This window comes from Acinonyx jubatus, chromosome B1, assembly GCF_027475565.1.
Source record: "Acinonyx jubatus isolate Ajub_Pintada_27869175 chromosome B1, VMU_Ajub_asm_v1.0, whole genome shotgun sequence".
In the NCBI taxonomy this organism is placed as follows: Eukaryota; Metazoa; Chordata; class Mammalia; order Carnivora; family Felidae; genus Acinonyx; species Acinonyx jubatus.
Genome location: NC_069382.1, coordinates 198,288,597 through 198,313,868, shown reverse-complemented (window position 1 = coordinate 198,313,868; position 25,272 = coordinate 198,288,597). Strand labels below are relative to the sequence as shown.

Below are 25,272 nucleotides of genomic sequence, written 5' to 3'. Positions count from 1 at the left end.
CTCTGTCACTCCCGGGCTCTCGGGAGTCGCCGCCAGCCAAGGCGCCAGCCAGGCCGCTTTGACAGCCCCGCAGAGACCCACCGGCCGCGGCGGGAGGCCGCAGCGGCGTCGCCTGGCTGCGCGTGCGCGGGCCGCGCTGCCTGCCGGGACTTGTAGTTCGTCCGTGCGGCGGCTGGGCCGCGAAGGCGGAGCGGCGGGGGCGCTGCGCCTACACTTCCCAGGGCGCGTCCTGCCAGCGGCGCGGCGGGGGCGGAACGGGGCGGGGCCGCGCGAGGGGGCGGGGTTGGCGGGGGGCGGGGCCGGCGGGGCGGGGCCGGCGCGCCGGGGGGCTGCGGCGGCGCTGCGGGCGGGCGCGGACCTTGCCCGGGGCTGGCGGACCCGGGAACCCGCGGGCTGGCGGGCTGGCGATCGCGCGGGCGCGGCCCCTGCGGGCAGGAGCCTCGGGCCGCCGCAACGCCGGACCGCCCGCCTCCCTGCTGCCGCCGAGATGAGTGCAGGTGAGTGTGGGGACCGAGGGACCGGCGCGTCCCCGAGCTGGGTCGCGGCGCAGCGAGGGCTGTGGGGGCATTCTGGAGCTGCACCTGCAGTACCGGGGAAATCACCCAGTGGCTCCACCCAACTCTTGTCCCGGGGTCTTGGCAAACCCGAGGGGCGGTCCGCAGCCCCCTGACCCTGCGCCTGCGGCGCGCGCAGCTCTGCAGCCCGGGCCGGAGACCCCTTTCCACCGCGCCGGCCCGGGTGGCTGCGCCCGGCTGTCTGGAAGGCGCCACTTTTTTGCTTCTCACGGGTCCCGGGTCGCTGCAGGTTGTAGAAGGCGACCGGGTCCGGGCGGTGGGGAGCAGGGCCGCCGCAGACCCTGCCACGGAGAGGTGTGATGACTTGGGGGGCTTTGCGGCAGGGGGTGCCGCCCTTGCGCTGCGCTCGCGCCGCCTGAGCAGGGGGGGGGCGTCAGGCCGACCCCCGGCGTCCTGGGCTCTTCAGCTGCAGGTTTGGGGTCACAGACCCCGCAGGTGTGTGCGACCCGCCCCATCTCCCACCGCTCGGCATCTCGGCCCGCACCTCTGCGCGTCCCCCAGGCTGCCTCCCGCCGCACCCACCGGATCTGACAGCCTCTGTGTGGCCCTGGAAAATCCCACAGCGTCACAAGCCAGCCGCACCTACTGCGCTTGGGGAAACTGAGACCTACAGCAGGGAGGCCTTGGCATGAGTCTGGTGCGCGGCCAGAGGGGCCCCGGATTTGAGAGTCTCCTGTGGCCTGGCATTGGGTGGAGGGTTGGTCTGTACTTTCCCTGGCAGGAGGGGCCGTCACCCCATTTTTCAGGGTGCGACCGAGGCTCACCAGGCTTGAGTCCCTTGCTCGGCTCACGCAGCGGAGTGCGGATTCAAACCTGGTGCTCCCTGCCTCCTGTGCTCTTTCCTCTGAGGCTGTCTCGCCAAAGACTGCAGTATGGCCCTTGGCCATGGTGCAGAAACCACTGGGACAAGCTGGGGGGAAATGGGACCAGGGAGGGAGTGTGCATTTAGCGAGTGCTTGCCCCGAGCTCTGCTCTTGGTTTAGGAGGGCTGTTTCCAGGGACCCATCTCGCAGGGGAAATAGTCCCCTCCCCCTCCAACCAAGGAAGGAGGGACCACACTGGCAGTGGGCGTTGGGAGAGTGGCTGAGAGCAAATGGCAGGCAGCGGGAGGCAGAATTCTCTAGAAGAGAATTTCTGAAATGGCCAACCTGTTCTCTGGAGGTGGCTGGGGAGCGGGGCGCCCTGAGACCCGGCAGAACCTGCAGACACATTTATCTAATGGCAGGTGGGGATAATGACAGGGTGCACACAGGGTAATTTTAGGTTTTCTGTGATCATAATTGATGGCTCTGCTCCCTCCTGTAATCAAGGGGAACCCTGGAAGGAGCACCGGCATTTGTGGTTGTCTTGGGAGAGAGGCTCTGTGGGCACCGGGGGCCGTGCGGGGTCGTGAATCCAACGAGCAAGGGGGCTGGGGTTTGAACCGTGCTGTCCGCCTGGTGGCAAATTGTGATCTTGGCGAGTGGTGGCACCTTCCTGAGTTCGGCTTCCTGGGGTGTGAAAACAATATTCCTGGTCACCTGGAGTGGATGAGATTCGAGTGGGAAACCCTGCACATAGTAGGTCCTCAGTAGCTTGTGATGGTCATTGCTAGGCGGCCACGTTCCCTTGTCTTTGTGAGTTTACCCAGCCCTTTGGAAATGCCAGCGCGCCTGCTCCCATCCACCTGTGGCTCGTGCCCCAGATGTGTCCCCGGGCTGTTATGTGCACCCCACACCGCAGTGGGGGGAGCGGTGGTCCCGCGTGCCTGGCGCCTGGCTCTCGTGTGTGGCCGCTGTGCACATCTGGCGGGTCAGGGGCTTCCATCATCAATGAGGGCAAGTGCCCTGATGCCCCCCTCCCGCCAAGAAGACTGGCATCATCCCAGCGCTTGGTGCTAACAGGTGTAAGTGGGCATCACTCTGTCCAGCATCCAGCTGCCCAGATGGGCCCTTTGGGCAAAGCCCGAGAGTCTGTACAACCTTCCCAGGTCACAGGCTCCCTCTCCTCCGTGCCATCAGGCTGCAGGCACGTCTTCCTTCAGTTACGTGATGTGGGTCACCTTTGAGATGGCTTGGGTGTGGCCTCAGGGCCCCGTGTATTTGCCTGCTTGGTTTGTGGCCTGTTATTCTGGGTGGCCAGGGAAATTGTCAGAGGCGGCATCCCGTGTCAGACCTAGATCCAGATCCCACGCGCTAGCTATGGGTTCCTTGTGCCTCAGTTTCCCTGTGGTATGGAGGGAATGCCCTTAGCTCTGCACGTAGCCTTGGCCTGCTGGCACGGGGCCAGCAGATGAGGCGTGTGGTGGTCTCCTGACCTTGCAGCCTGTGGGGTCACGGCAGGCGAGGTGGGGTTGAGGGGAGTCCCTGATCTGGGAGGGGCCCAAGGGCCAGCTCTGATGGATGCCACGTCCTCGAGCAAGACCCACGCTCTGTCTGGGCCTAGATGCCGTCCCTGGCGGCTGCAGGCCTGGCAGGTGGGCATCCCCCAGCTGCTCAGAGGCTCCTGGCTCCTGGCCGGTTGGATCAACGTGCCGGGGCCGCCATAACAAAGCACCACAGACGGGGCGGCTTAACCACAGACGTTTATTCTCTCGCTTCTGGAGCCGGGAAGTTCAAATTCAAGGTGAGGGCCTGGTTGGTTCCCGCTGAGGCCTCCCTCCTCGACTTGTAGACGGACCTCTTCTCTCTGTATTCACAGGGCTTTCCGTAGGTATGTGTCTGGGTCCAGATTTCCTGTTCTTAACAAGGGCGCGCCGCTCATGCTGGATTGGGGCCCACGTGACTGGCTTCGCGTTACCTGAATTACACCATAGAGTTCCTCTCTCCAAAGGCAGTCCCCATTCTGCGTTACCAGGGGTAGGGCTTCAGCATGTGGATTTGGAGGGAGGCACAGTTCAGCCCCAAACAGGTGCAGGGCCAGGCGGAGAGCCTGGGCGGCCGCCTCCACCGTCCTGAGTTCATGGCTGCCTGGTTAAGATCACGGAGCTGCTAGGGATCTGGAGAATGTTGGGGAGCAAACCCACTCACATGCACAGAGGGGACGCTGAGGCCCGGAGAAGGGAAAGCAACCGTCCAGGGTCAAGGAGAGAGTGTGGCAGAGCCAGAACCTGAGCCCCGGTCCCCTACTCTGGTTACCACAGCCCTGGGTATTTGGAACAGAGACACAGCCCTTCACCTAACCCGAGTGTGGACAAGGACCCACTGTGGGTAGCCGCAAAGGTGCTCACATCAGTGCCACAGGAAGTTAGCAGCTGCCTAAACGTGGAGGGGAGTGACGAGATACCAGCCCGCCGTGCGGTCACTCGTTCGGGGGGCCCATGCTTACCGCACGCCTGCCGTGTGCCCGGCACTGTTCCAGGCCCCCCCGGGAAGAGCAGTGGACAAGAACAAACACAGTCCGCATCCCGCTGGAGCTGCTCACAGCCTGGGGGTGGGGGGAGCATTCTAGTTAACAGTATGTGAGGAGGTTTTAACGTTGGGAGAAACGCTTAAGCAGACAAGTTTAATTTAGACAACGGCGGAGGGCAGGGTTGTACGTCATCCGCGATCTCCAGGCTGCAGACACAATAAAGGAGGAAAAGCCGGGGGACACGCGTCAAGATGTCCGCAGTGGCCTCTCTCGTGGAAAGAGGACAAAGAAGGTTCCCCACGTCTGCATCTTTATATACTCTCTGCGACTTTCCCAAATTTTCTTCATTGTGTATGTTCTGCTTTTGCAGTGAAAGTGGGAAAGGAGTGCTGCCGAGTCTAAGCAGGGCGCACGAAGTCCGTGACTTGGTGGGAGTTCCAGAACATTCCGTTCTGCGGGGGCCGCTGTCCTTTGGCTGGGAGTGGGGGTGGACGGTGTTAGGGAGCTTCCCACAAGCAGGGGCACTGGTGCCTGGCTTCTCTGCATGACTCTGTCAGAATCAGGTGCAGAAGACCAATCATCCTGACCCAGAAATCCATCTGAAAAGGGCGGTTTCTTCGCCCGAGAACCAGCTGGCACGCTCTGGCTCCGCAGGGGCATCCCTGAGTCTGACCTGTTTCCTCTCGTGTTCAGGGGCACCCCCTGACCTGCCACCCAGGACCTTTGGATTCTGTCGTTGAGGTTACTTTGGGGTTAGATGGCATATTTTCTGGAATCAAGTTCTGACTTTGGTGAACTCTTTTTTTTTTTAATGTTTATTCATTTTTGAGAGGTAGAGACACAGCATGCGCAGAGGAGAGGCAGAGAGAGAGGGAGACACAGAATCTGAAGCAGGCTCCAGGCTCCGAGCCGTCAGCACAGAGCCCGACTCGGGGCTCAGACCCACGAACCGTGAGATCATGACCTGAGCCGAAGTTGGACGTTTCACCCACTGAGCCACCCAGGTGCCCTTGACTTTGATGAACTCTTGGCGAGTCCGGTCTTAACAACTGTCCCAGAAAGGGGAGTGTCACCCTCGCTTATGGAGAAGTCACCCGTCTGGGACCCTGCCTCCCCAGAGCATCATCTGGAGTGTGGGAGAGCTGAGCTGCAGGAGGAGATGGGCGCCTCGGGGTGATGACAGAAGAGGGTGGGAAGGGCCCCAGCCGGCAGGGTCTGTCCTGGCACCGGCCCTCGGCGGGGCCAGCCGTGGTGGCCGACAGCAGCAGCTGCCAGGACTCTGGTCCCTCCCCTCCGCACCGACACGGGGACTTCCTCACACCCCTGGCTCTGCCCCTGCCTCGACAGGACAGGACAAGGCCTCCACTGAACTCGGGTGTCGACATTCCAGCTCGGTCACCTGCTGGCATTATTGATTGTGGAACCTCTGTGTGCCTGCGATGCCGCCTCCCCCAGGGGTCTGGGGTAGGGACTGAGGGTGCAGGTCCTGATGTGTGGGAGAGGCTAGAGAAGTCTAAAATAGCCGCCATAGGAGAACACGGTGGTGTTTGGATCGCGGCTCAGTTGTGGATGACGACCACGTTGGGAGCCACGGAGGGGACCGGCTAGATGTGTGCCGAGTCGCATGGGCGGAAAGCCTTGGGCCTCAGGGCTGGTAGGACGCGGGGCAGAGCAACCTGAGCGGAGCGTCTCTGTTTACTCGGGGATGTTTCCATTGCCGCGGCCTCTAGGGTGTCAGGAAGGACCGTACTTCAGTGTCACCGCAGCCACGGCTCACGGGACGCTCCCTCGGGCCCCACGCCCGGCCAGATGCTCCTGAGTTCTCACAGTGCTTCTCAGGGCTGCCGGGGTGTCCCCATGACCGGAGGGAGGTGTCCCCGTGACGGGAGGGGAAGCAAATACCCAGAAGGGCCTGGTGGCCGCCTGGCGTCGCGCCACACCCGGGTTTGAACCCCATGTGCCCAGACACTCCTCTTCCCACGTGGGTGGGCTCCCTGCGCCCACCTTCCCCCCACTGCCCCCTGCGCTTGCCTGAGCTGGCTTTTCCTGCCATTTACTGCCCCCCAGTAATGCGTGGCTGAGAGTTTGGGTTGGATAAGGCTTGGCCATTTGGGGCATCGTAATAATGCTTTCTAGTGACGGGGGGACTACAGGGTGCATCTTGTCCCCTGGGCCACGAAGCATATTTGCATCATTCAGGTGTAGCACCTGCGTTCCCAGAGCCAGGGAGGCAGAGCCAGACTCCAACCCAGCTCTGTCTGCCTCCAGAGGGCACGCTCTTTCCCCTGCCTTCTCCAGGGGCTCCCGCCTGGGGTCCTGGCACCACCCAGAGATCCGCATCCACGTGGCTCAGACCACGAGGGAGAATTTCACCCCATCAAGCCCGCAAGCCTCTCTGTAGCCCGGCCCCACTGGCCCTGGTTCTCCCTTCCCCCAGGTCCCCGAGACCTTCTAGAGCAGCAGTCACGACTGCCCCGCGTCCCCGCTGCGGCGCCCGGCCCAGCCCCCCTGGCATCATCCAGCCCCATGGGTCGTGCCTCAGCTCCCGGGAATCCCAGCTCCACCCACCCGGGCCGCTGTGTGACCTTGGGCAGGCTGTCTTCCCTCTCTGGGCCTCGGCGTACCCGTCTGTAAAGACAGGGCCTACCGCCACGCTCAGGGATGTGACCCGCTTCTGACAACCCTGTCCCCCCTCCACTGTCCCCAGAGAGATGGTCTGAGCTTGAGGCTGAGCCAGCATCTCGGGGAAGCATGGCCCCTGTCATCCTTTTCTGCCACGTAGAGCTCGACTGACAATTCGGTGGCAGGAAGCACTTGGCCTTTGCACGGAGGCTCCCTGATGTAAGGGGGCTTCTCCGCAGCCTGCCAGGGAAGCCACGTCTGTGGGCGTCTGCCTCGTACCTGAGCCGGGATGCCCGCGTCCTCCCTGTCCGTGCGCAGGACTGGGGAGGGCGGCACGTGTGCTTTGCATTTCGTGGCGCTCACTTTCCCTTGGCTGCAGCCACCAGCAAGCCCCGCTGGGTGCCGGGGCTGGTCCTGGGCGCCTTCTGCCTCCGTGGGCTCCTCGGCGGGTGGCAGCCCAGCCAGGCTTCTACTGAACAGGAGCTGCTGCGAAAGGACGCGTTTGGGGGGCTCTGTGCACCATTTGCCTCGCCTGAAGATTTCTAAGCAACGAGAGAGGCCGTGTTGATGCCTTGGAAGGTACCGTCGGTGGCTTGGGGGTCAGGCTGACCTGGGCTCCAGTCCCAGTTGTCATCTGCTAGTTGGGTCCCGGCATCTGGGTTGCTTAGCTGCTCTTTGCCTCAGTTTCCCCACCTATAAAGTGGCGATAAGAGCACCCCAGCCTTCTCCAGTGTTTGCCAGCGTCCAGAGCCTCTCTCTGACCCTCTGCCTCTCCTCGGATGTGGGCGGCCCCAGGATCCTACCGGAAGATGATGTCTCAGTTGGGGCTGCAGGTGGGTGTGAAGTTCAAGAAGGAGGAGTTGCCAGGACCATCCCCGTGGCCCCCACTTCAGGTTCAAATCCATCAGGATGGCTCCCCCCGCCCCCAGCCTTTGCCCTGTGATGGCCGCAGTCCAGGTGCCCCTGGGGACAAGGACGTGGGTCCAGGCAGACTGCCGGGGGAGCGACCCCAGGAGGCACAGGTTGAGAAGACGAGGGGGGAGAGGGGGAGGGGGGAGAGTGGGGGCATTCGCATGGGTGGGCAGCTCCTCAGGGCAGTCCCGTGTTGGGGGGAGTGGGATGCTGGGGTCTTTGCCCTGCAGGGTGGGCGTGGTCCCCCGTCCGGTCCAGGGCCAGCGAGTGTCCACCGTGCTGTGGGGGAGCCTCAGGCTGCAAAGCAAAGTGGTGCATGGGTTTGCAGCACGGAGGGGTCAGCCAGCTCCCGTTCTTGTCTGCCACAGGAGACCTAGGGGTGGGGGGGTGGGGAGGGGACAGGTGTCACCACAGCTGCGCACCCGCTGTGGCTCCCACGTGCTTCAGATATGGTCCAGCCTCAGCTCGGGGCCACCTCCGTTCCCAGCCATCAGCAGCCCCTCAAGGGCTCAAAGCCATTCCGGAATGTTCTGATGACTGTTTATTGAGCACCCACTGTGTGCAGAACGCTGTCCTTGCTTGTGGTGACCAGACGCCCTTGCTTGGCTTTTTCCTGCCGCTTTCTCCACCGCCCCCCCCCCCCCCCGGCCCCCGTGCTGGAGCTCCTCCCCCTCAGTCTTCCAGGCTTCCAACCAGAGCTCCAGACCGGCTATGACGCTGTCCCCGCTCTCTCGGGGCCTTCGCTGCCCTCCCTCCGCAGAGCTGGTGGGCGGTGGACAGGGCTGGGGTCTCCTGCTGAGGACCTGTGTCTGGTCCCCACTGCGTGTGACCCAGGGCTAGGTCCCGCCCCTCCCCCAATGCCTCGTCTGGGATGGTGCGGTAAGCTGAGTAATGGCCCCCTGAAATGTCTCTGTCCTTGTCCCCAGAACCAGGGCCTATGTTGGAAAGGGACTTTGCAGATGGGATTCAGTTAAGGACCTTGCCTTGGGGAGACTACCCAGTGGGCCCCTCGTGATCCAGGCCCCTCAGGAGAGGGAGGCAGGAGGCGGAGAGGGGAGAGGAGGGCCGAAGCAGAGGTCAGAGGAGGGAGGACTGAGGAGGGTCTGGGAGCCTAGGAACCAGGCGCCTCCAGAAGCTGGATGGGGCGGACGAGGGGTCCTCCCTGGGAGCCTCCAGGAGGAGCCGGCCCCGCGGACCCATTTCAGACTCCGAACCCCAGACCTGTGAGAGATGACGTCTGCTTCAAGCCTGTAGGTCTGTGACCATTTGTCGCAGCTGCTGCCTGTGACTCCGACGGCCCACGTTCCCCACCTTCCCTGCTTCTGGGTCGGGAGGCCCAGGGAGAGGCAACGTCTGCAAAGGGGGGATTGTTCCCGACCTCCTCAGGGGTGCGAGGCTGTGTGGTTTCAGCGCACGCACGCGGCCGGGGCCTCCTGCTCCTGGCGGTGTTTGGGGAGCACCTTCGTGAATAATGAATGCGCGAGGACTGCCTGTTGGAAGAGGAAAGGCAGGGAGGGGCCGGTGTTTACCGAGAACCTCCGGGCTCCTGCTCCGGCTCACGTGGGCCTCTCGGTGTCCAGGGCGGTGGGGTCGTGCCCCAGGCTCCGGACGCCTGGCCAGGGCGCCCGCTCACTGACCGGGCGGGACCTGCGCACGGATGGTCTGTGTTCTGAGCGTTCCTCCTGATCAGTCCCAGCTTCCTGACTGGGTGGGAAACCGGGGCTGGACGTCCGTGGTGTGTCCCGTAAGTCACCAGCCCGGATTCCAGCCTGCGAGCTCCTGGATCCAAACCCACATCGCCCCTGCTCACGTGGCCTCGCCCCTGCTCACGTGGCCCTCTTGGACCTCAGCCAGCCTTCCTCTCTTGTGGCCAGTGTCAGACCTGACCCCCAACATCTGTGCGGTTTCAGACGGTCCACGTCTGCGGGGTCTGGAGCCAGGCATTTCTCTAGTTCTGGGGGCACAGTCTGGCACCCCCCGGGTGGGTGGGGGCAGGGGGATCTCACACAATCTGCTTTCCCCCGGTACCGGGTGAGCCCGGGTCTCGGGATGGTGCGTGAGCGGCTCTGGGGTCGGTGGGAAGACATAGGACGGTCTGGTGGAGAGGTGAGTGGGTCCTAGCTCTGGCTGCGTGCCCCCCGGCAGGTGCCTCCACCCTCGGAGGCCTCACCCCTCACGTGCCGTTGGGGTTGGGGGCGTCTTCCGGGCCCTGCCAGCCCTGCACCTGGGTGTGGGCACCTCGGGGCACAGGATTTGCTCTCAGGCAGGCAGGTGATGGCAGTGGCCGCGGTGTTTCCCACCCGGGGCCCCAGCACCCCGAGCACACCTCCCGCTGCCCCTGTGACATCTGGGGCCTCTTGCCCGTGTGACACCTTGGGCGCTGTTCACCCCTCTGGGTCCCTGCCCACTGCCTCTCTCACCCACCCGCCTCAGGTAAAGCAGCAGCTGGTCGGACCGAGACATGAGAAACGTTTCTGGATGCGCAACCCTGCGCCGGACACACGGAGGGCGCTGGGCAGACCAGGGCGGCAGGGACCCTTCCCCGTGGAGGTCACAACCCAGACAGACAGGGAACAGGTGTATCAGAACCTGGTGGGAGGCAGAATGGGGACAGGACAAGAGGAATCGCGTCCGTATGGCATCAGGGAAGGCTTCCTGGAGGAGAGGGCACGGGCTTGAGTCCCAGGACCGGCACGTGAGTGGTGACTGGGGAGGCAGGAGGCTCAGCACGAAGGCAGGGAGGTGGGGAACGAGGGTGTCCGGGCATAAGCAGACCGTCCGGTGGGGCCAGAGAGGATGAGCCGCACGGGAGGGGTCAGGCCGGGCGGTGAGGAAGGAGTCAGGACGGCGACCAGGTGTGAGCGCCAGTGGTGGGCCCGGAGCCATGGCGCTGGCTAATGTCTGCCGTCCTGCCGTGGTGCCGGCACCCCCGTGTTCAAGCCCAGATCGACTCGTGGGCCTCCGAGGCCCCCCGATCCGCCTCCTTGTTTGTCGTTCTGATCCAGTGGTTCGCCTCCAACTGAAACCGGGCCCGGCCTGCCAAGTGCTCGGGGAGTAGTTGTGGGGTGTGGGGTTACACGCATCAGCTCCCTCACACACGTCCCGGGGTGCTGCAGAAATCAGGAAATGCGATATGTGTGCAAGAAGCCCGGCATCCAGCGAGGCGCCTCCCTGCCTGCCCCTAATGGGGGAGGGAGTAGGGTGCAGTGTCAGTGTGGCTAAAGGGCAGGGCGGGTGTGGGTGCAGGGCAGGGCAGTGTGGGCGTGGCTGCGGGGCCCAGAGGGTGCTGTGGGGTGCAGCCTGGCCACGGGCTACTGCACGGGATGGGCGGGGGCCCCAGTGCTGGGTGGGTGGGGGCTCCTGGTGCTGGGGGACGAAGGGTGGCGGTGCCCCGTCTGCAGGCCACCTGGGACTCGGGCTGCCTCGATTGCTCTCCCCTGCAGGCCCTCTAGTTCCCTGCTCGCTCTGTCCCCCTGGCCAAGCCGGGCCCCCCGAAGCCGGTAAGGCCTAGGGCTGGCATGACACGTCCCACCACCGATGCTGCCTCTTCCCCTCCTCCCTCGGCCTCCGTCTCCTGCACCGCGGTCCCTTCTCTGTCTGTGTCCTTGTGGGCAGTGGCTCAGCCAGCAGGCTTTGAAGGAGCCGAGAGGACTTTGGACAGGCAGTGGCTTACGTGCCCGAGCCCCCGGGAGGGGAGGGGTGGGGGCCGGTGAGGGCCTCTGGGGGGGCTCGTTTCAGCCCAGCGCAGAAAGCACTCCTAGCAGGTGATGCCGTGGGCTGCAGGTCACGGGGCTGGAGAAGAGGGGACTCAGCCCGTCGTCGCTGGAGGGCGATGCGCAGCAATAATTTGCTCACCATTCTGGAGGCGGGCGGGCTGCTCCCCCCAGCGTCACCGGGCTGAAGTGAAGGTGTCAGCGGGGCCACCACTCTGGGGGCTCCGGGGAGAACACACTCCTTCCTCTTCCGGCTTCTGGGGCAGCGACCCCACATCCCTTCCTGCCCGTCTCCCCTGCCTCCCTTCCACCAGGACGCTCGTGAGTGCATCAGGGCCCGCCCGGACCATCCAGGACGGTCCCCGTCTCCAGACCCTTAACCGGATCGCACCTGCGGCGGAGGGCGTCCCCCAGCATCCGGCAGACGGCCTCCGTGCCCACCGCTTCTGGGACCCGCACTTGTCCTCTCCCTGTGGGGTCTCCAGCCCGGCAGAGGGTTTTCGAGGATGACTTCTCATTGGGGAAAAAAAAAAAAAAAATGCGACTCTTAACTCGGCTAAATTTAAACTTCCCCAAACCCCGTGAGCTGGATCCCGTCACAGACTGCCGACCGGGGCGCCAGCTTCAGGGGAGCCATCAGGCACACGCACGAGCCTTAAGTACATCCGCGCCCTTTGGTAGAGGGATCGCTTCTTCGGGACTCTTTCTGCAGAGGCTCTGGAACACAGACACGGGTCTACACCCGGACGGGACGGTCGGCCCGCGCAGGGCGGGCACGCTGTGCACCGCGGCCGTCCCGCCCCCAGAGCGCGGGGCATGTTCGTCACTGTCCGTCCACGGTGGGGGCTCTCAGACCCGCTTCTAAATGGGTTGTATTTGTTGGCGTTTCCTGAGCCGGACGTCAAGATGGAGAAGATCCTAAGATATTTGCTAACTCGACGGATAATACAGCCCTTTGTATGTCAACATGCGTTTTTAGTGGCCCGAGGGGCGTTGCTTTACAGTCGGGCAAGTCTCCTCAATGTCCGGCTTGAGAGGCGACGGCTGGACTTCACGTCCGGCCTGTGTCCAGCCGGTGTGCCCTCGGGACGAGGTGCGAGTGGACCCGGGAAGCAGCATCTGCATCTTGTTCCGAAACTGGCTCTGACCCCGCCGCACTCCCCGACGGGGTCTCGGCCCCCCGCGCCCCGGGGCTCCCCGCCACACTCCTTGGAGAGCCGCCGGTCGAGGCGGGGTGCCCGGCAGTCGTGACGGCAGTGATGAGGGGTCGGCGAGCCCACGCGTCAGTGCTGGCGACGGGTGAGGAGCAGGGGACGCGGAATCCCAGGCGCCGCTCCGTGTCCGCGACGCACGCACGGAAGACGCGCGGGAGAAAACGCAGCACCGCGCGGGAGGGTCGCGGGCACCTTTTGCGCCCCGGCTGACGCCGGACTGCTCCTGCCGACCCACTTTGAGGACGCGCAAGGGGCAGGGTTCGGCTCAGGGAGGCTTGATTTGAGCGCAGCTGCCCGGCTCTCCGGCCCCAGCGCCGGCTCCGGGGACGCATTCCCCATTTCGGGAGGAGCGTGCTCGCCGTGGAAGTGGGGCGGTGGGTGGCACGACGCGTGACCAGCACGGGAGTTTCACGCGGGCGTGTGCGTCGGCTGCAGTTACAGACGGGAGGGGGTTCTGCTCTGGAGCAGATTCCAGGGTGGTCCGTGAGGAGAGAGCCGGGGTGCCCGCACCCCGCCGAGCTGCAGCAGAAAAGCTAAATATAGCCTGGGCCTGTGCCGGTCTCCGCAGGGGCCCCCGCCGCCGCGGCCGGAGCTCGGGGGACCGATTGATTTGTCTGATAAAAATCAATGTCTGCTGCTCGCGGAGCATCTAGTAACGCCGCGCCCGGCGGAGAAGTCGCGGATCCCCGTGGGGCGGGGGCGAGGCTCCCACACTGCGCACAGGGCGCTCTCGCTCGGGACGCGCGCGGCGTGCCCGAGGTCAGGCGGCTGGTGACGAGGGGGTGGGGTTCACACGGGCCTGGCCGGCTCTCGGGGGACCCCCCCCCAGTGCCGCCTCCCCCAGGGACACGTGTCTCCTCGTGAGGTCTCCAGATCGTCCTGCTTCTCAGTAAAAGGTGCCTCGCGGGCGGCGAGAACGGCAGTGGCGAGAAGGAGAGCAGTGGACAAGTATTGGCCATTGGCCCCCCCCCCCCCACCCGACACTGAGGGGCGGCGGCCACATGCCTGTTTTGCAGGTGGGGACACGGAAGCCAGGCGGCGAGGAGAAGGCCACCTGGAGTCCCCAGCTGGCAGGTGGAACCAGCATTTGCCCTCGGGCGTTCCCTTTGGACTCTGGGCTCCCGCTGACCTGTGACGCGCTTCCTGTGATCTGCACCACATGTGGGTCAGCTTCCCGCCGACGCCTCCTGAGACCCTCTGCGACCCTGCGTGACCCGTCCCTGAGCTCAGAGCCTGCGTTGGTTCATGTGCGTGTGGGGTTTTCCTCCACACCTCAGCTGGCCAAGGCCGGGAGGCTCCTGACGCTCCGACGGCTGGGCTGGGGCTGGGCTGGGCTGTCGGCGGTGGCTGTCACTGCCCGGAGCCCTGGGGACGGGGTAGAAAACATTCTGAAAGGGTCTTATGCAGAAACCGTTGCTTTTCTTAAAATAGGACCCACAGCCTCCAAGGTGGGTACCTTGGAAAGGGCATCTTGCTAGAAAGTGGGGTCCTGAGGGCCGTTTCTACCCCGCCCCAGTGGCCTGGGGACCAGCACCGATGTCCTGCTCGGGGCTCTGATGCCTCCCTTCCGGGACCTTCCGGGGCAGAGGCAGTGGCTTCACTTGAGTGTATCGATCTGCTGGCCAGGTGCTGGAGGTGACCCTGAGTTAGTTTCTCCTCCAGGCATAATGAGAAAGCCAGACGGTACGTGATGAAAACACAGCATGAGAAAGCACTTGTCTGGGGACAGAGAGAAGCCGGCTAGTGAAGCTGCTCGGAGAGAGAGAAATCCTGGCAGGCTTCGTGGAAGAGGTGGCATTAAGCCAGACAAAGCCGTGGGGAGAAGGGCGCCCCGCGGCAGGCACAGAGCCCTGGAGGAGAGAGTGGAGGGTGTGCTGGAGAAACTCCACTGGTGTCGGTGCCCCAGGTTAGGCCCTGGGTAAGGTGCCAGGGCCCTACAGCCCTGTCTGCCTCTCCTGTACGTGGTCTTCCTGCGCCTGTTTGGCATCGCGCTCGCAGGTGGTGTTCAGGGAGCATGTGAGGGGCTGAAGAGGCACAGGGGAGAGGAGGGGAGACGGAGGACTTCGTGCTCCCTCAGGCACAGACCCTGCGTCTTCTGACAGGGCTGCTGGGGTCCAGGGTGCTGGCGACTCAGCCAGTGATGCCAGGCCAGGCCAGGTTTAGGGGGCTGTGGGTGTCACGACCCCTGCAAGAGAGTTATTGCGCAAGAGCTGGCGTGCCCGGGTCAGGAGGGCTTGCGGGTCCCCGTGCAGGGGAGAGGGAGGCGGGAGCAACACAAGGGACGCCGTGCTGAGGCCCCTCCTCGTCCTCCCCACCTGCTGCCGAGCTGTCTTCCGTGGCCCTTTGGCCCCCTCTGGACTGGGGTTCCTCGAGGGTCACGTGGGGTCAACCTCTCTGAGGGCTCAGGGACGGGGCCGCTGTCTCGGGGAGGGAGGTGGCACCGGCCGGGCGGGAGAGAGGCTGGGCGTGCCGGCCAGCCCCTGTTCTGGAAGCCCGGACCCCCCTCGCACGCAGCAGGCTGGCCCCGCAGCCCGTCCACAGCCCTCCGTCACCCTCAGCTCTCCTGAGAATAGCAGAAGCGGCCCTTTTTCAGGCTTTCCCCATGTCATTAAATCTGTGGCTCTGTGAAGCCAGGGGACACAGGTGACAAGGGCGTGTGCCCGCTGCGTCTGAGGTGAAGAGCCATCTCAACGGCTATGGCGCTCTCCCCGGCCGGGGGCTGCTGGGGCAGCGACGTGAGGCCCCCCAGACCCCCGCCGTCTGGAAGTCCGGTCCGGCGAGGGAGGCTGGCAGGGGACCAGACAGGCACAGGCCTTAGTGCCTCAGGGCCACCTAGACCAGCGGGACTCAGAGACCAGGGAGGGGCCTCGGGCCAGTCGGAAACCCCGGTGACAACCGGGCCCCGGCTGTCCCCGTTCTGGAGTAGAACCTTCTCCATTCTCCACGGCGTGCCCGACTCCAGGGACCGCGGCAGTTTGGCAGCGGGCGTCTGTGGCTGGCGGTGGGTGGGGATGGTCACTGGCCTCCGTGGCAGCAGCAGGGGAGTGTTGACCGGCGGGCAAGGAGGGGCCTCCCCACCACCACTGCCACGGAGGAGCTGGGCCCCTCCCCGGCCTCTGAGCTCCGTGGCAGGTGCCCGGCTGTTCGTACCCCTTCCTGCTCAGACACTCGTCCGCTCTCTGTCCGAGGTGATGGAACCATGCGACAGGCGGCCGAACGTCAGCAAATTTGGAATGCGGAGGAAAGGAGGGCGAGCCGGTGCGCTGAGCGCGTCGTTGACAATGGTCCTCCTACTTAGAACCCAGAATCACGCTGGCAAACGGGGCCCCCGTGTGCAGACCCGCGAGGGACCTGCCCCGAATACTGAGCACAGCGGATCCACCCTCCCCCGCGGTGTCCTGTGCGGCCGCTGAATTATTCAGATATCGATTACTTGACTCAGCTTGAACAAAGAGACCCGAGTCGCATCCGTGGCTGGCAAAGGCCACTTCCCTGCGTGCCCGCGAGCATCTGGCGAAGGGAAATGAATTGCAGGCAAACGCTGAACCAGGCCCCATGTGGCCGTGGTCTGGCGAAGGAGGACGATGGGCTGGTAATTAACTGCAGGGCGCGTCCGGGCCCGGACTGGCCGGTCCCCACGGGTCTTCTGTAAGATTGTAGCTCATGTTTCTTCCCAGCTCTGGGGTGTTTGTGACACCGTTAGTTTTTCCAGAATCCTCGGAAATACTCAGGGCTCTGGGGTGGAGGTGGGGGAGGCAGGACGCTGAGGCCACAGGGCCAGAGTCAGGGCTGCCTGTGCCCCGGGCCCCGGGCCCCACCCCCCGCCCTGAGATGGCTGGGGGTGGGGGGAGAGGGAAGGGGGATGGGTGGGGGCAGGGTGGAGGTCGGCTGAGCTCAAAGCCGGGTGGGATCACCTTGGAGGAGCAGTGCCCACCCACCTGCCCCGCAGCAGGTGACCCCAATAATTTCAATGAGAAAAGAGGCTTTAAAAGACACGGTTCACACACCCAGGCCCCGTTTGTGCTCACGGGAAGTGTCCTGGTCCTCGCCACCTCCCAGCGGCCTCTGCGCTCCCTGAGGCCCGCCTGACGCCCGCCTAACTGGCCAGCCGGAGCCTGCCTCTCTGCTTAACTCTGTCACCAGCCCTCCACTGCCCCCCACACGCATCTGGGTACCACTCTGGCCAGAGGGGACCTTACACGGGGGCCCCGAGCATCCAGTTTTGCCAAAGCCGACTGATGAGCAGAAAAGGAAAAATCTGTGACTCCCAGCAACACAGGAAGGCCCCCAGGCCCCGCTGCTGTATTTTCTCCCGGCTCTTGCCTCCGCGTGGACCTTCAGGTGGCACCCCGTGCTTGTCTCCTCGACCTTCCGGAAGCTTCTATGGCAAGTAGTATCGCAGCGACCACGGGTGGCTCTGAGCGGGTTTTCCGTGCTTCGTTGACCACATTCTCTCTTTCCTTCACTAGGTGGACAGTGTTTCCCGTTTTGTTTTTTTGTGTGTTTAACATGTTTAAATTGAGATAACATAGACATAATGTAAAACCTACATTGGTGTCAAGGACATTCACATTCTTGTGAAACCCGCACCACCCTCCGTCTCCAGGGTGTCTCCATCTCCCCAACGGAAACCGTGTCCCCTGAACTGATTCTCTGTGCACCCCGCCCGCAGCCCCTGGCGACCTCCATTCTGCCTTCGCCGGGCATCTGATGCTCTGGGGACCTCAGAAGTGCAGTCACACGGTATTTGTCTCTGCCGCCGCCTCACTGCACTGACCGTAACGTCCTCCAGGTCCGTCCACGTGGCGGCAGGTGTCGCCAGGTCCTTCCTGCTCCAGGCTGGGAGACGCTCCATCGGGTGGACCGCGTTGTGCTTCGCCGTTCGTCTGTTGACGGGCACCTGGCTGCTTTTGGCCACAGGGGTGCACATACCCGTTCTCTTCCGCTTCCTCGGGCATAATCCAGATTTCTGCATCGGGGGCAGACTCCGGGGCTCGGCCGAGGGGCTGAGACCCGGCCCCTCCCCACCCCACTGCCCGTCACCTCCTCGTGAGCACCGGTGCCCAGGCCGTGGCGCTGAGCTCGTAGGGGTCCCTCCTCCCACCCCTGCAAATTTGCTTCAGGGGCCCGCCTTCCCTTGCGCTTCCCCCCTCCATCAGCCAGCGTTTGGGTGACCTCCAGCCGGCTCTCCCTGACCTCCCCCCACCCCCCACTGATGCACCTGTGTGTCCTCTTGTCTGGGTGCATCTGTGCCCTTTCTGTCCCCCTCCCTCGACTGGGGATTCCACAGGAGGCACTCCGGCACCCCTCTCTGCCCCCGCCATGCTCCCCCCACCCCTCCGCCGCCCCAGAGCCAGCACACATCTGCTGCAGCCCAGAGGCCTGAGCTGTCGGAGGGGGGGAGGGTGGGGGGGGTGGGGCATGACCCCGGGCCGCAGCTCCCAGGAACTGGGAAAGCGTCCGCATGAGAGCAGGGTGGCCTGGGGCTCCCCGGGAAACACAGTCCCGTGCTTGGGAAAGTTGCAGGGCGCAGGTGCTCAGGTGTAAATTTATCCACACTGAGCTGGAAAACATGCCCGCCCCTTCATTCCCCTGCTTCCCCGGTCCCGGGAGCGTGATTCATAGGCCCGCCCTGGTCGGCCCCCTCACGGCGCCCCGTTGTCTGGGACGCAGGGACGCTGACCCACGGAGCAGACCCCACGGTGGGCGGCAGGCGGCGGCTGGGGCCCCCCCTCCATCGTGCTTTGGGGGTTTGCCGCCCTGGGCACAGCATCGACTGGCACGTTCTGCTTTCATTGTGTAATTAAATTAAATTTACCATTTTCGCCATTTCCGGTTGTCCAGCTCAGTGGCCTAAGCGCATTCGCGTGGTCGTGAGGCCGTCCCCACCCTCCTTCCCAGAACTGTTTGGTGTCCCCGGACTGACACGGGGCTCCCCGCCCCCGGTCCCCACCGTCCACTTGTGTCGGCGGATCTGACCCCTCCGGCCCCTCGTGGAAGTGGGATCCTTGCACTGAGCCGAGTGTCTCCAGGGTTCATCCGTGCCTGGCGTGCGTCAGAATTTCCTTCCTCTTTCGGGCCGAACAATATTCCGTTCCGGGGACATGCCACATGTTGTTGATCATCCACCTGCTGGTGGCCCCCCCGGGCTGCTCCCACTTTGCCTGTTGTGAATCATCTGCGGTGGCCACGGGTATGCGGTCCTGATTGGACGGTCCCATCAGCAGCTCTGCGGCCGGTGGCCTCACGACCGTCCCGTGGTCCCACCCTCAGCAGGGCCCGGGCGCCAGGCCCGCACGGGACACGTTACGCGTGGCTCTTGGGTTTCCCTCCCCACGGCCTCCCGTGGCTGGGCGCCGTTTGTGTCCCCGGTGCACAGAAGAGAAACTGAGGCCGGTGAGGTGCCGGGTGCTGGATGGAGGAGTGGCCGCGTGCGGGACCCACATCGCCCCTTTCCCCGGAGCGCGTCCGTCCGACGGCCTGTCTGCGTCGGTCCATTCGCTGGCTAGCGCGTTGGCTCGTGGAAGCCCCGGGGGTCCCACCCTGCGTCCCGTGCTGGCTCACACGGGGGGAGGAACCGGCGAGGGGTGAGGGGGTTTGGGCCGCGCGGGAGGCACGCGGGCCCGCTGGCCACACGCGTGTTCCGACTCGCCGCGAGCCCCGCGGAGGTGTCTGCGCCCGTGCAGACCCGACAGATGGCCGGGCCGGAAGTGCTAAATGGAAGTAACTTCCGCCAAACCGCTCTCCCCAGGGCCATCCTGATTTCTGCCTTTGCCCAAAGGAGGCCTGAGTTCCCGGTCCCGCCCCCTCCCAGCCCGGCGCCGGGCAGCGAGTCTGTTCCTATTTGCCGAGAGGGTGGGAAGCAAGACCCTGCCCCCCACCGTTGAGCTGCCTTCCCGGGGACTGGGGGCGCCAAGAGCCCTTTCTCCATCTCCAGGCCACGTGTGCCTCCACAGATTTCCTGTCCCTCCTTTGCCCATTTTCCAATCGACTGCTCATCTGTGTTTGTTGACTCGGGAGGCGGATGGGTGTGTGGACTGCGCTTTGTCAGGCCGGGGGTGGCTCCCCGGTGATCCCAGTGCGGGATGGCACCCCCACGGGCCGGGGGTGGGGTGGGTGTGTGTCCGGGGGTGTCGGTGGCACAGTAGCCCGGCTGGCAGAAACACGGCCCCCCCCCCCCAGCCCACCCTTCTCGGTGGCTGGTCTGCCCTGCAGGCGGCCCTGGGGGCCACCGAGGTGTCCCTGGGCCTCCTGCAGCTTCCCGTGGCCCCAGGCTTCCCAGCTGCTGACCCCTCCGCCGGACCCACTGCCCCTCCGAAGCTTTCTTTGTCTTGTTCGGAAGCCGGCAGAATTTGTTCGATTCTTTGTTTATTTATTATTTTTATTTTTTAATGTTTATTTTTGAGAGAGAGAGAGAGAGAGACAGAGTGTGAAGGGGGGAGGGGCAGCGAGAGAGGGAGACATGGAATCCGAAACGGGCTCCAGGCTCCGAGCCGTCAGCACAGAGCCGGACGCGGGGCTCGAACCCACGAGCCCCACAAACCGTGAGATCGTGAACTGAGCCGAAGCCGGACGCCTAATCAACAAGCCACCCAGGCGCCCCTCCCCTTCAGATTTTAGAGCCCAGCCCTGCTGATGCCCTGACTCAGGAGCTCGGCCTCCCGAACGGTGAGAGCACAGGTGTCTGCCGTTCAAGCCCCCCAGTGTGGGGTCATTTGTCACCGCAGCTGCGGAAACCTGATGCCGTCACCAGCTGGGAAGGACAGACGTCATTTAGCAAGCGCCACCGTCTCCCAGGCTGGGCACCAGGTGCCTTCACCTACAACCTGTCATTTGTCTCCCTGCAACCCGGCAGGTAGGCATCCCCCTTTTACGGACAAGGAGACTGAGGCTCAGAGAGGTTATGTCTCTGGGTCAAGGTCACCCAGCTGCTCAGCGATGATGGAGCTGGTTGCACACCGAGGGCGGCCTGAGCTGCAGAAGGGGAGGTGAGCAAAGTGGCGGGTGGACGCAGACGGGCGCGGCATTCTCTTTTCCCGCTATGGATTGCCAGGGGCTTCCAGGCAGAGGTGTCCAGCATGCAGCTGGCTCTGGGGGCTGAGTGCTCAGGAGAGGCCGGGGCTGGGCCCTAGAGATCCTTGCTCAGGGCCCCGACGGTGTCGCAGATCCCTCCAGACCCAAATTTTTATGCCCCTGAAAAAGCGTCGGTGTCTTCTTTCCTTTAAAGTCACCTTGAGAATCTGTACCATCTGCTGGAAAGTTCCAGGCTCCGATCTCATTTGTTTCTCGTCTTTTCAGCAGATGTGAGTGAACAACAGAGCAGTGATTGGTGGGGAGTGAAGGATCATGCCGGAATGTGGGGCAGGGGTGTGCTGGGAGGAGGGGGAGGGAGCCCATAGGATCCTCACTGGCGGAGATGCTGGGGCCGCCTGGGACCACACACTCCTTTCCTTTTTGGTCGGAGCCCCTTCCCAAGCCGCCTGATGCACCCGACTGCTCCTGGGGTGCGGGCTGCTGTGTGGGCGGCAGGGGAGGACTGTCCACGAGGCAGGGTGGCCGGGACCACATCCTCGAGCGTGCGTGTGTCCTTCCAGGCACCTGTCAGCCCCGCCCACCCGCGCTATGCAGAAAGAGCACCTTTCTCTCTTTTCTTTCGATCACTTTGTTTCACTCGGGCCCCCCTCCCTGGCAGGTGTGGATGCTGGGCTAGAAGTTTCTACACGGCAGGTGGCGACCCATTTGTGGGCATGAAATCAGTTCAGTGGGTCACATCGGCACTGGTTATGTAAGAAGGGGGACTGGCTAGAGAAACGGCAACGCCCGTCGCGAGTGATAAAAGTAGGTATTGTTTGGTGAAAAACAATAGTTATATATTTACGTGAGGCATAAACCACGGCTGTGTGTGGTGACCGAGGAATGAGCCCTGCAAACTGTACCGCGTCTTTGTCCGCGGGACCTAGGAGTGCGGCTGTATTTGGGAGGCGGTTTTTGCAGATGGGATTAAAGGAAGGATGTCGTGATGGGGGGATTATCCTGGATTAGCCGCGTGAGCCCTAAATGTGATCGCGGTTATTCTTAGAAGAGGAGGCGGAGGGAGGTTATAGGGACAGACGCACAGAAAACAAGAACACATGACCGCAGAGGCAGGGGTGGGGGTGATGAGGCCACAGGCAGCGAGGGCCGGCTGCCCTGGAGGCTGGAAGGGGGGCAGGGGGGGCAGATTGTCCCCAGAACGGCTGCAGCCCTGCGGGTACCTTGATTTCGGCCCAGAGGCACCGATTCTGGACTCCGGGCCTCCGGAACCGCGGTCAGCACCCCGTTCCAGAACGTTTGTTACAGCCGCCGTGGGAAGCTTACGCACCGTGGAACACGCAGCCCCGCGCGCAGAGCCCCACACCCTGGCTCGGGGCCCGTGGCTGGCCGGGGCTCCACGTGGTGGCCCTGCTCTCGCTCGAACCTTCCTCCTGGGAGCAGCACGCTGGCGCGGGAAGGTTCTCCTTGTTCAGAGGCAGCAGCTCGATAGGACAGGCGGAAACGTGTGAGGCCTGTAGGCATGGCTGCACGCGGTCACTTCCGCCCGAGGGTCACTGGCCAAAACCAGCCACGTGAGCAAACAGGAAGTTACCGGGCAGGAGAGTGCTCTGTTCCCCAGGGTAGACTCCGGGAAGGTACATGCACACCTGTCCCCCGGGGCCCCTGTCTGGGGGACACGTCCGATTTGTGTGCTGGCGTGGGAACAGTTGGGAAGCCGCTGGCCAGTGACACGGAGCCCGGTGCACGGTGCTTGCTCCCAGGGCCCTTGATCCCGAGGTCGGTGGGTGTCACGGCCCCGCTCTGCCTGTCGGCTCGACTCTTCTGAGCTTCTGGCTGGAAGTTTCTAGGCGTGGCGGAAGCCTCACCTGCTCACCTCACATCTTCGGAGGAAAAGAGGGGCTCATCCTGCGGGGTCTGGGGAGGGGAGAGGGTGGTTCCCCCAAAGCCCCGTTGGTCACAGCCCCAGGATGGGATGTGCAAATTGCAAACTAGCGTAAGCCCGTCGGGGTCCCGGTCCCTGGCCTTCTGACCACATGGTTGACCTTGAAGGCTGAGGCCCGGCCAAGGGGTGAGACTCCCCCGCGAGGCTGGGAATGTATAACCTTCCCTCCTGTTGAGCGCCCGCCACACTGCGCCTCCTGCCCGCTGCAGAGCCAGTGGGGAAGGGGCAGGGCGTAGGTACCCCCTCCACGCCTCGAGCCGGGGAACCCACCTGAGGCTGTGGAGGAGGAAGCCATTCGTCTCTGGACCCCGGGCCTGTGTGGGTGAGGGTTGTCTTCACCCTCAGTGTCCCCATGAACCAGGGGCAGCCTCCCGGGGACCTGACGGCCACTGCAGATGGGGGCGCATGGTGCAGTGGGGCCAGGTCTCCGTGGGGTGATCGGTCCCAGGGCCCAGGCAGCGGGGGGCCGGGACAGACACCTGGAGAAGAATGCAGCCTGGGCCTGCACTGTGATTTCTGCCTGAGGGTCCCAGAGTCCACGGAGTCCCCACCGTGATGCGGCCGCCCTCTCCCGGGAGGCTGATCCGACAGCATTGGGGCAGATGGCCCTCCTTGCATGCGGGCATTCTGGCCCCCGGCCGAGGTGGACTGAAGGTATGCGGCCTCGGGAGTCCCTGGGGGCGACTTTGAGGAGGGGACCCGGGGCTGAGAGGCTCAGAGAGGGCGTAAGACAGAGGCTGGCCCCTGCCCACCTTCCCACCACAGCAAGCACCGCAGCCTCATGGAGCAGGGGTCCTCCGCACTCCTAGAACGTCTCCTGTCCAACCTCATGCAGGCTGTTCCTTCCCCGTGTCCAGCCACTAGCTGCCCTTCGGCCTCTACGTGTCCACCGGCCCCTTCCTCCGGGGCGCCCTCTGGGGCACCGGTCACTCGCAGAGGGCTCTGCCAGACCCCCCCGACTCACAGCCCACAGCCCCCTCCTGCTCACCAGAGCCGGCTGCACCCCGCCTGTCTCTCTGCCTCAGTCTCCTCTTGGAGACAACAGGGACACGATGGCTCCTGTCTCGGGTATGGAGTAGCACGTGGGACTTGCTGGGTGCTCAGAGGGGCGCTGAGGTCGTGGTCACCATCCTCGTTTCTGTGCGGAGCTGGGCACGGGGACGCAGGGCATGGACGGCAGAATCGGGGAACAGGAAACTCCTCTCGTTTATGAGCCAAAGAGGCTATAACCCAGTGGCCCGGATGGATGATTTGTGCTCACGTGTGGGTCCCACGGGGCCCGGTAGTGACGGCCCAGACAGCCCTGGGGGTTTCCTGTGGTAGCCTGAGGGACACCAGCCCCAGTGACCAGGTGGGGAGGAGGACGTGTCAGACCGTGGCGATGGGTGGCAGTCAGATCAGGTGAGGAAAGCCCCATCCCGGCCGCCAGCACCTGCTCCTGACTCTTTAGAGCTGGTGGGATGGTGTGTTTCCTGCCGGGTGCCTTCAGAGGGGTCCCTCGGCCCGCCCAGCGCTGCACCAAGGGCCGCTGGTGTCACCCCAAAGCCTGTTAACGGTGGTTATTGATGACCGGTGTGCAGACACCTGTGGGTCCCCTGTGGCTACATGCTGGGCCCAGGCCTGTGCTTACTGTGCACGTATAACTCCGGGACCGAAGCCAGCAGAGGGGCTCTGAGGACGTGCAGCGCGTCAGCTGGACCCCCCGGGGCCCCGGCACCGCCGTTCACGACCAGCGTCCTTCCCGAGCCTCAGTTTCCCCTCTGGCACGTTGGGGCCCTGCAGTGGATTCAAAAGGTCCGCCCCGAGTCACGTCCACCCGGAAGCTTGGCCTGTGACCTTATCGGGAGTAAGGGTCTTTGCTGGTGTCATCAAGATAGGTTGGAAATGAAGTCATCCGGGACCAGGGCGGGCCCCAAATCCGGTGACAGGCGCGCTTACCAGAGACAGGAGGGGACGGGCACGTGGACACGCGGGGAGAGGCCACGTAAAGAAAGAGGCAGAGGTCGTTGTGACGTGGCCAGGAGCCCCCGGAGCCGGAAGCTGCGGGGAGGGATCCTCCCCGGGAGCCTCCAGAGGGAGCGCGTGCGGCCCTGTGAACGCAGATGTGGGGCTTTCGGCCTCCGGAACTGCGGGAACGTAACGTCGCACGTGAAGCCCCCTGTTTGTGGGGCTGTGCCGGGCAGTCCCAGCACACGGGCCGTGGGGTCGCGCTGCCCGCACCGGGCACACGGGGGCAGGAGATGGGCCCGGCCCCTCCACCCCCGCCCGTGTCTTTCCAAAGTCCCTTTCCCGGACGCCCGGGAAACAGGTGCACCTTTGGGGGTTGGTGGGAGTCTATTTCGGTGTGCCGGGAAGGGGTTGGCCCTGCCCTTCCTCGGGTATGCGGATGGCAGCTGCCACGTGACCTTCTGGAGAGTCCGTGTGGAGACGTGCCGGCCCCAGAGACTCTTCTGCTGGTTCAGCCGCGGCCCGCAGCCTCGCCCGGTGCCGGTCCCCGGAGAGGAGGCCACGCTCCATGGGGATGCCGGGAGGAGACACAGGTAAAGCTGGCAACTGCCCTTTTGGCCGAGACCTTCCGGGCGGAGGGGAAAGCCTGAGCCCCACAAGCAAGCTTTGGGGGGTCTGACACGAAGGGAGGCGGTCTAACGGAGCGCCGCTGTTTGTGAACGTGGTGAGGGCCAGCACTTGTGAGCGCCGACTGTATGCCAGGCTTTGGGGACTTTCCGTGACGGCGTCTTGATGACAGCCCTGTGCAGTGACCCATCTCACAGACGAACAGGCCGAAACCCGGGGAAAGGGAGCTTGGACCCCCAGGAACAGAGGGAGGGGGGATGTACCAGGATAAGCTTCTGAAGCCCGGGCGGTGGGGGGAGGGGGTGCAGGGCCTGCCTCCCGCAGGTGCCTCGCCTCATGGGGCCTCTGTCTGGGCA

At 64.2% G+C, this 25,272-nt stretch overlaps 1 protein-coding gene across 20 annotated transcripts in view; it reads left to right on the top strand.

The window, feature by feature from the left end:
- The first annotated feature begins 313 nt into the window (after positions 1–313).
- Positions 314–25,272, top strand: part of ABLIM2 (actin binding LIM protein family member 2) — a 139,519-nt gene continuing 114,560 nt past the window's right edge. For 2 of the 20 annotated variants that reach the window (XM_053217636.1, XM_053217638.1), the window contains exon 1: positions 23,929–24,882. In XM_053217636.1, the coding sequence (XP_053073611.1) occupies positions 24,858–24,882 (25 nt within the window). In that variant the 5' untranslated portion in view covers positions 23,929–24,857. Of the gene's footprint in view, positions 498–23,915; positions 24,883–25,272 lie in introns of those variants that run through there. The other 18 variants (XM_027073276.2, XM_053217642.1, XM_053217631.1 and 15 more) reach the window with 14 other exon arrangements.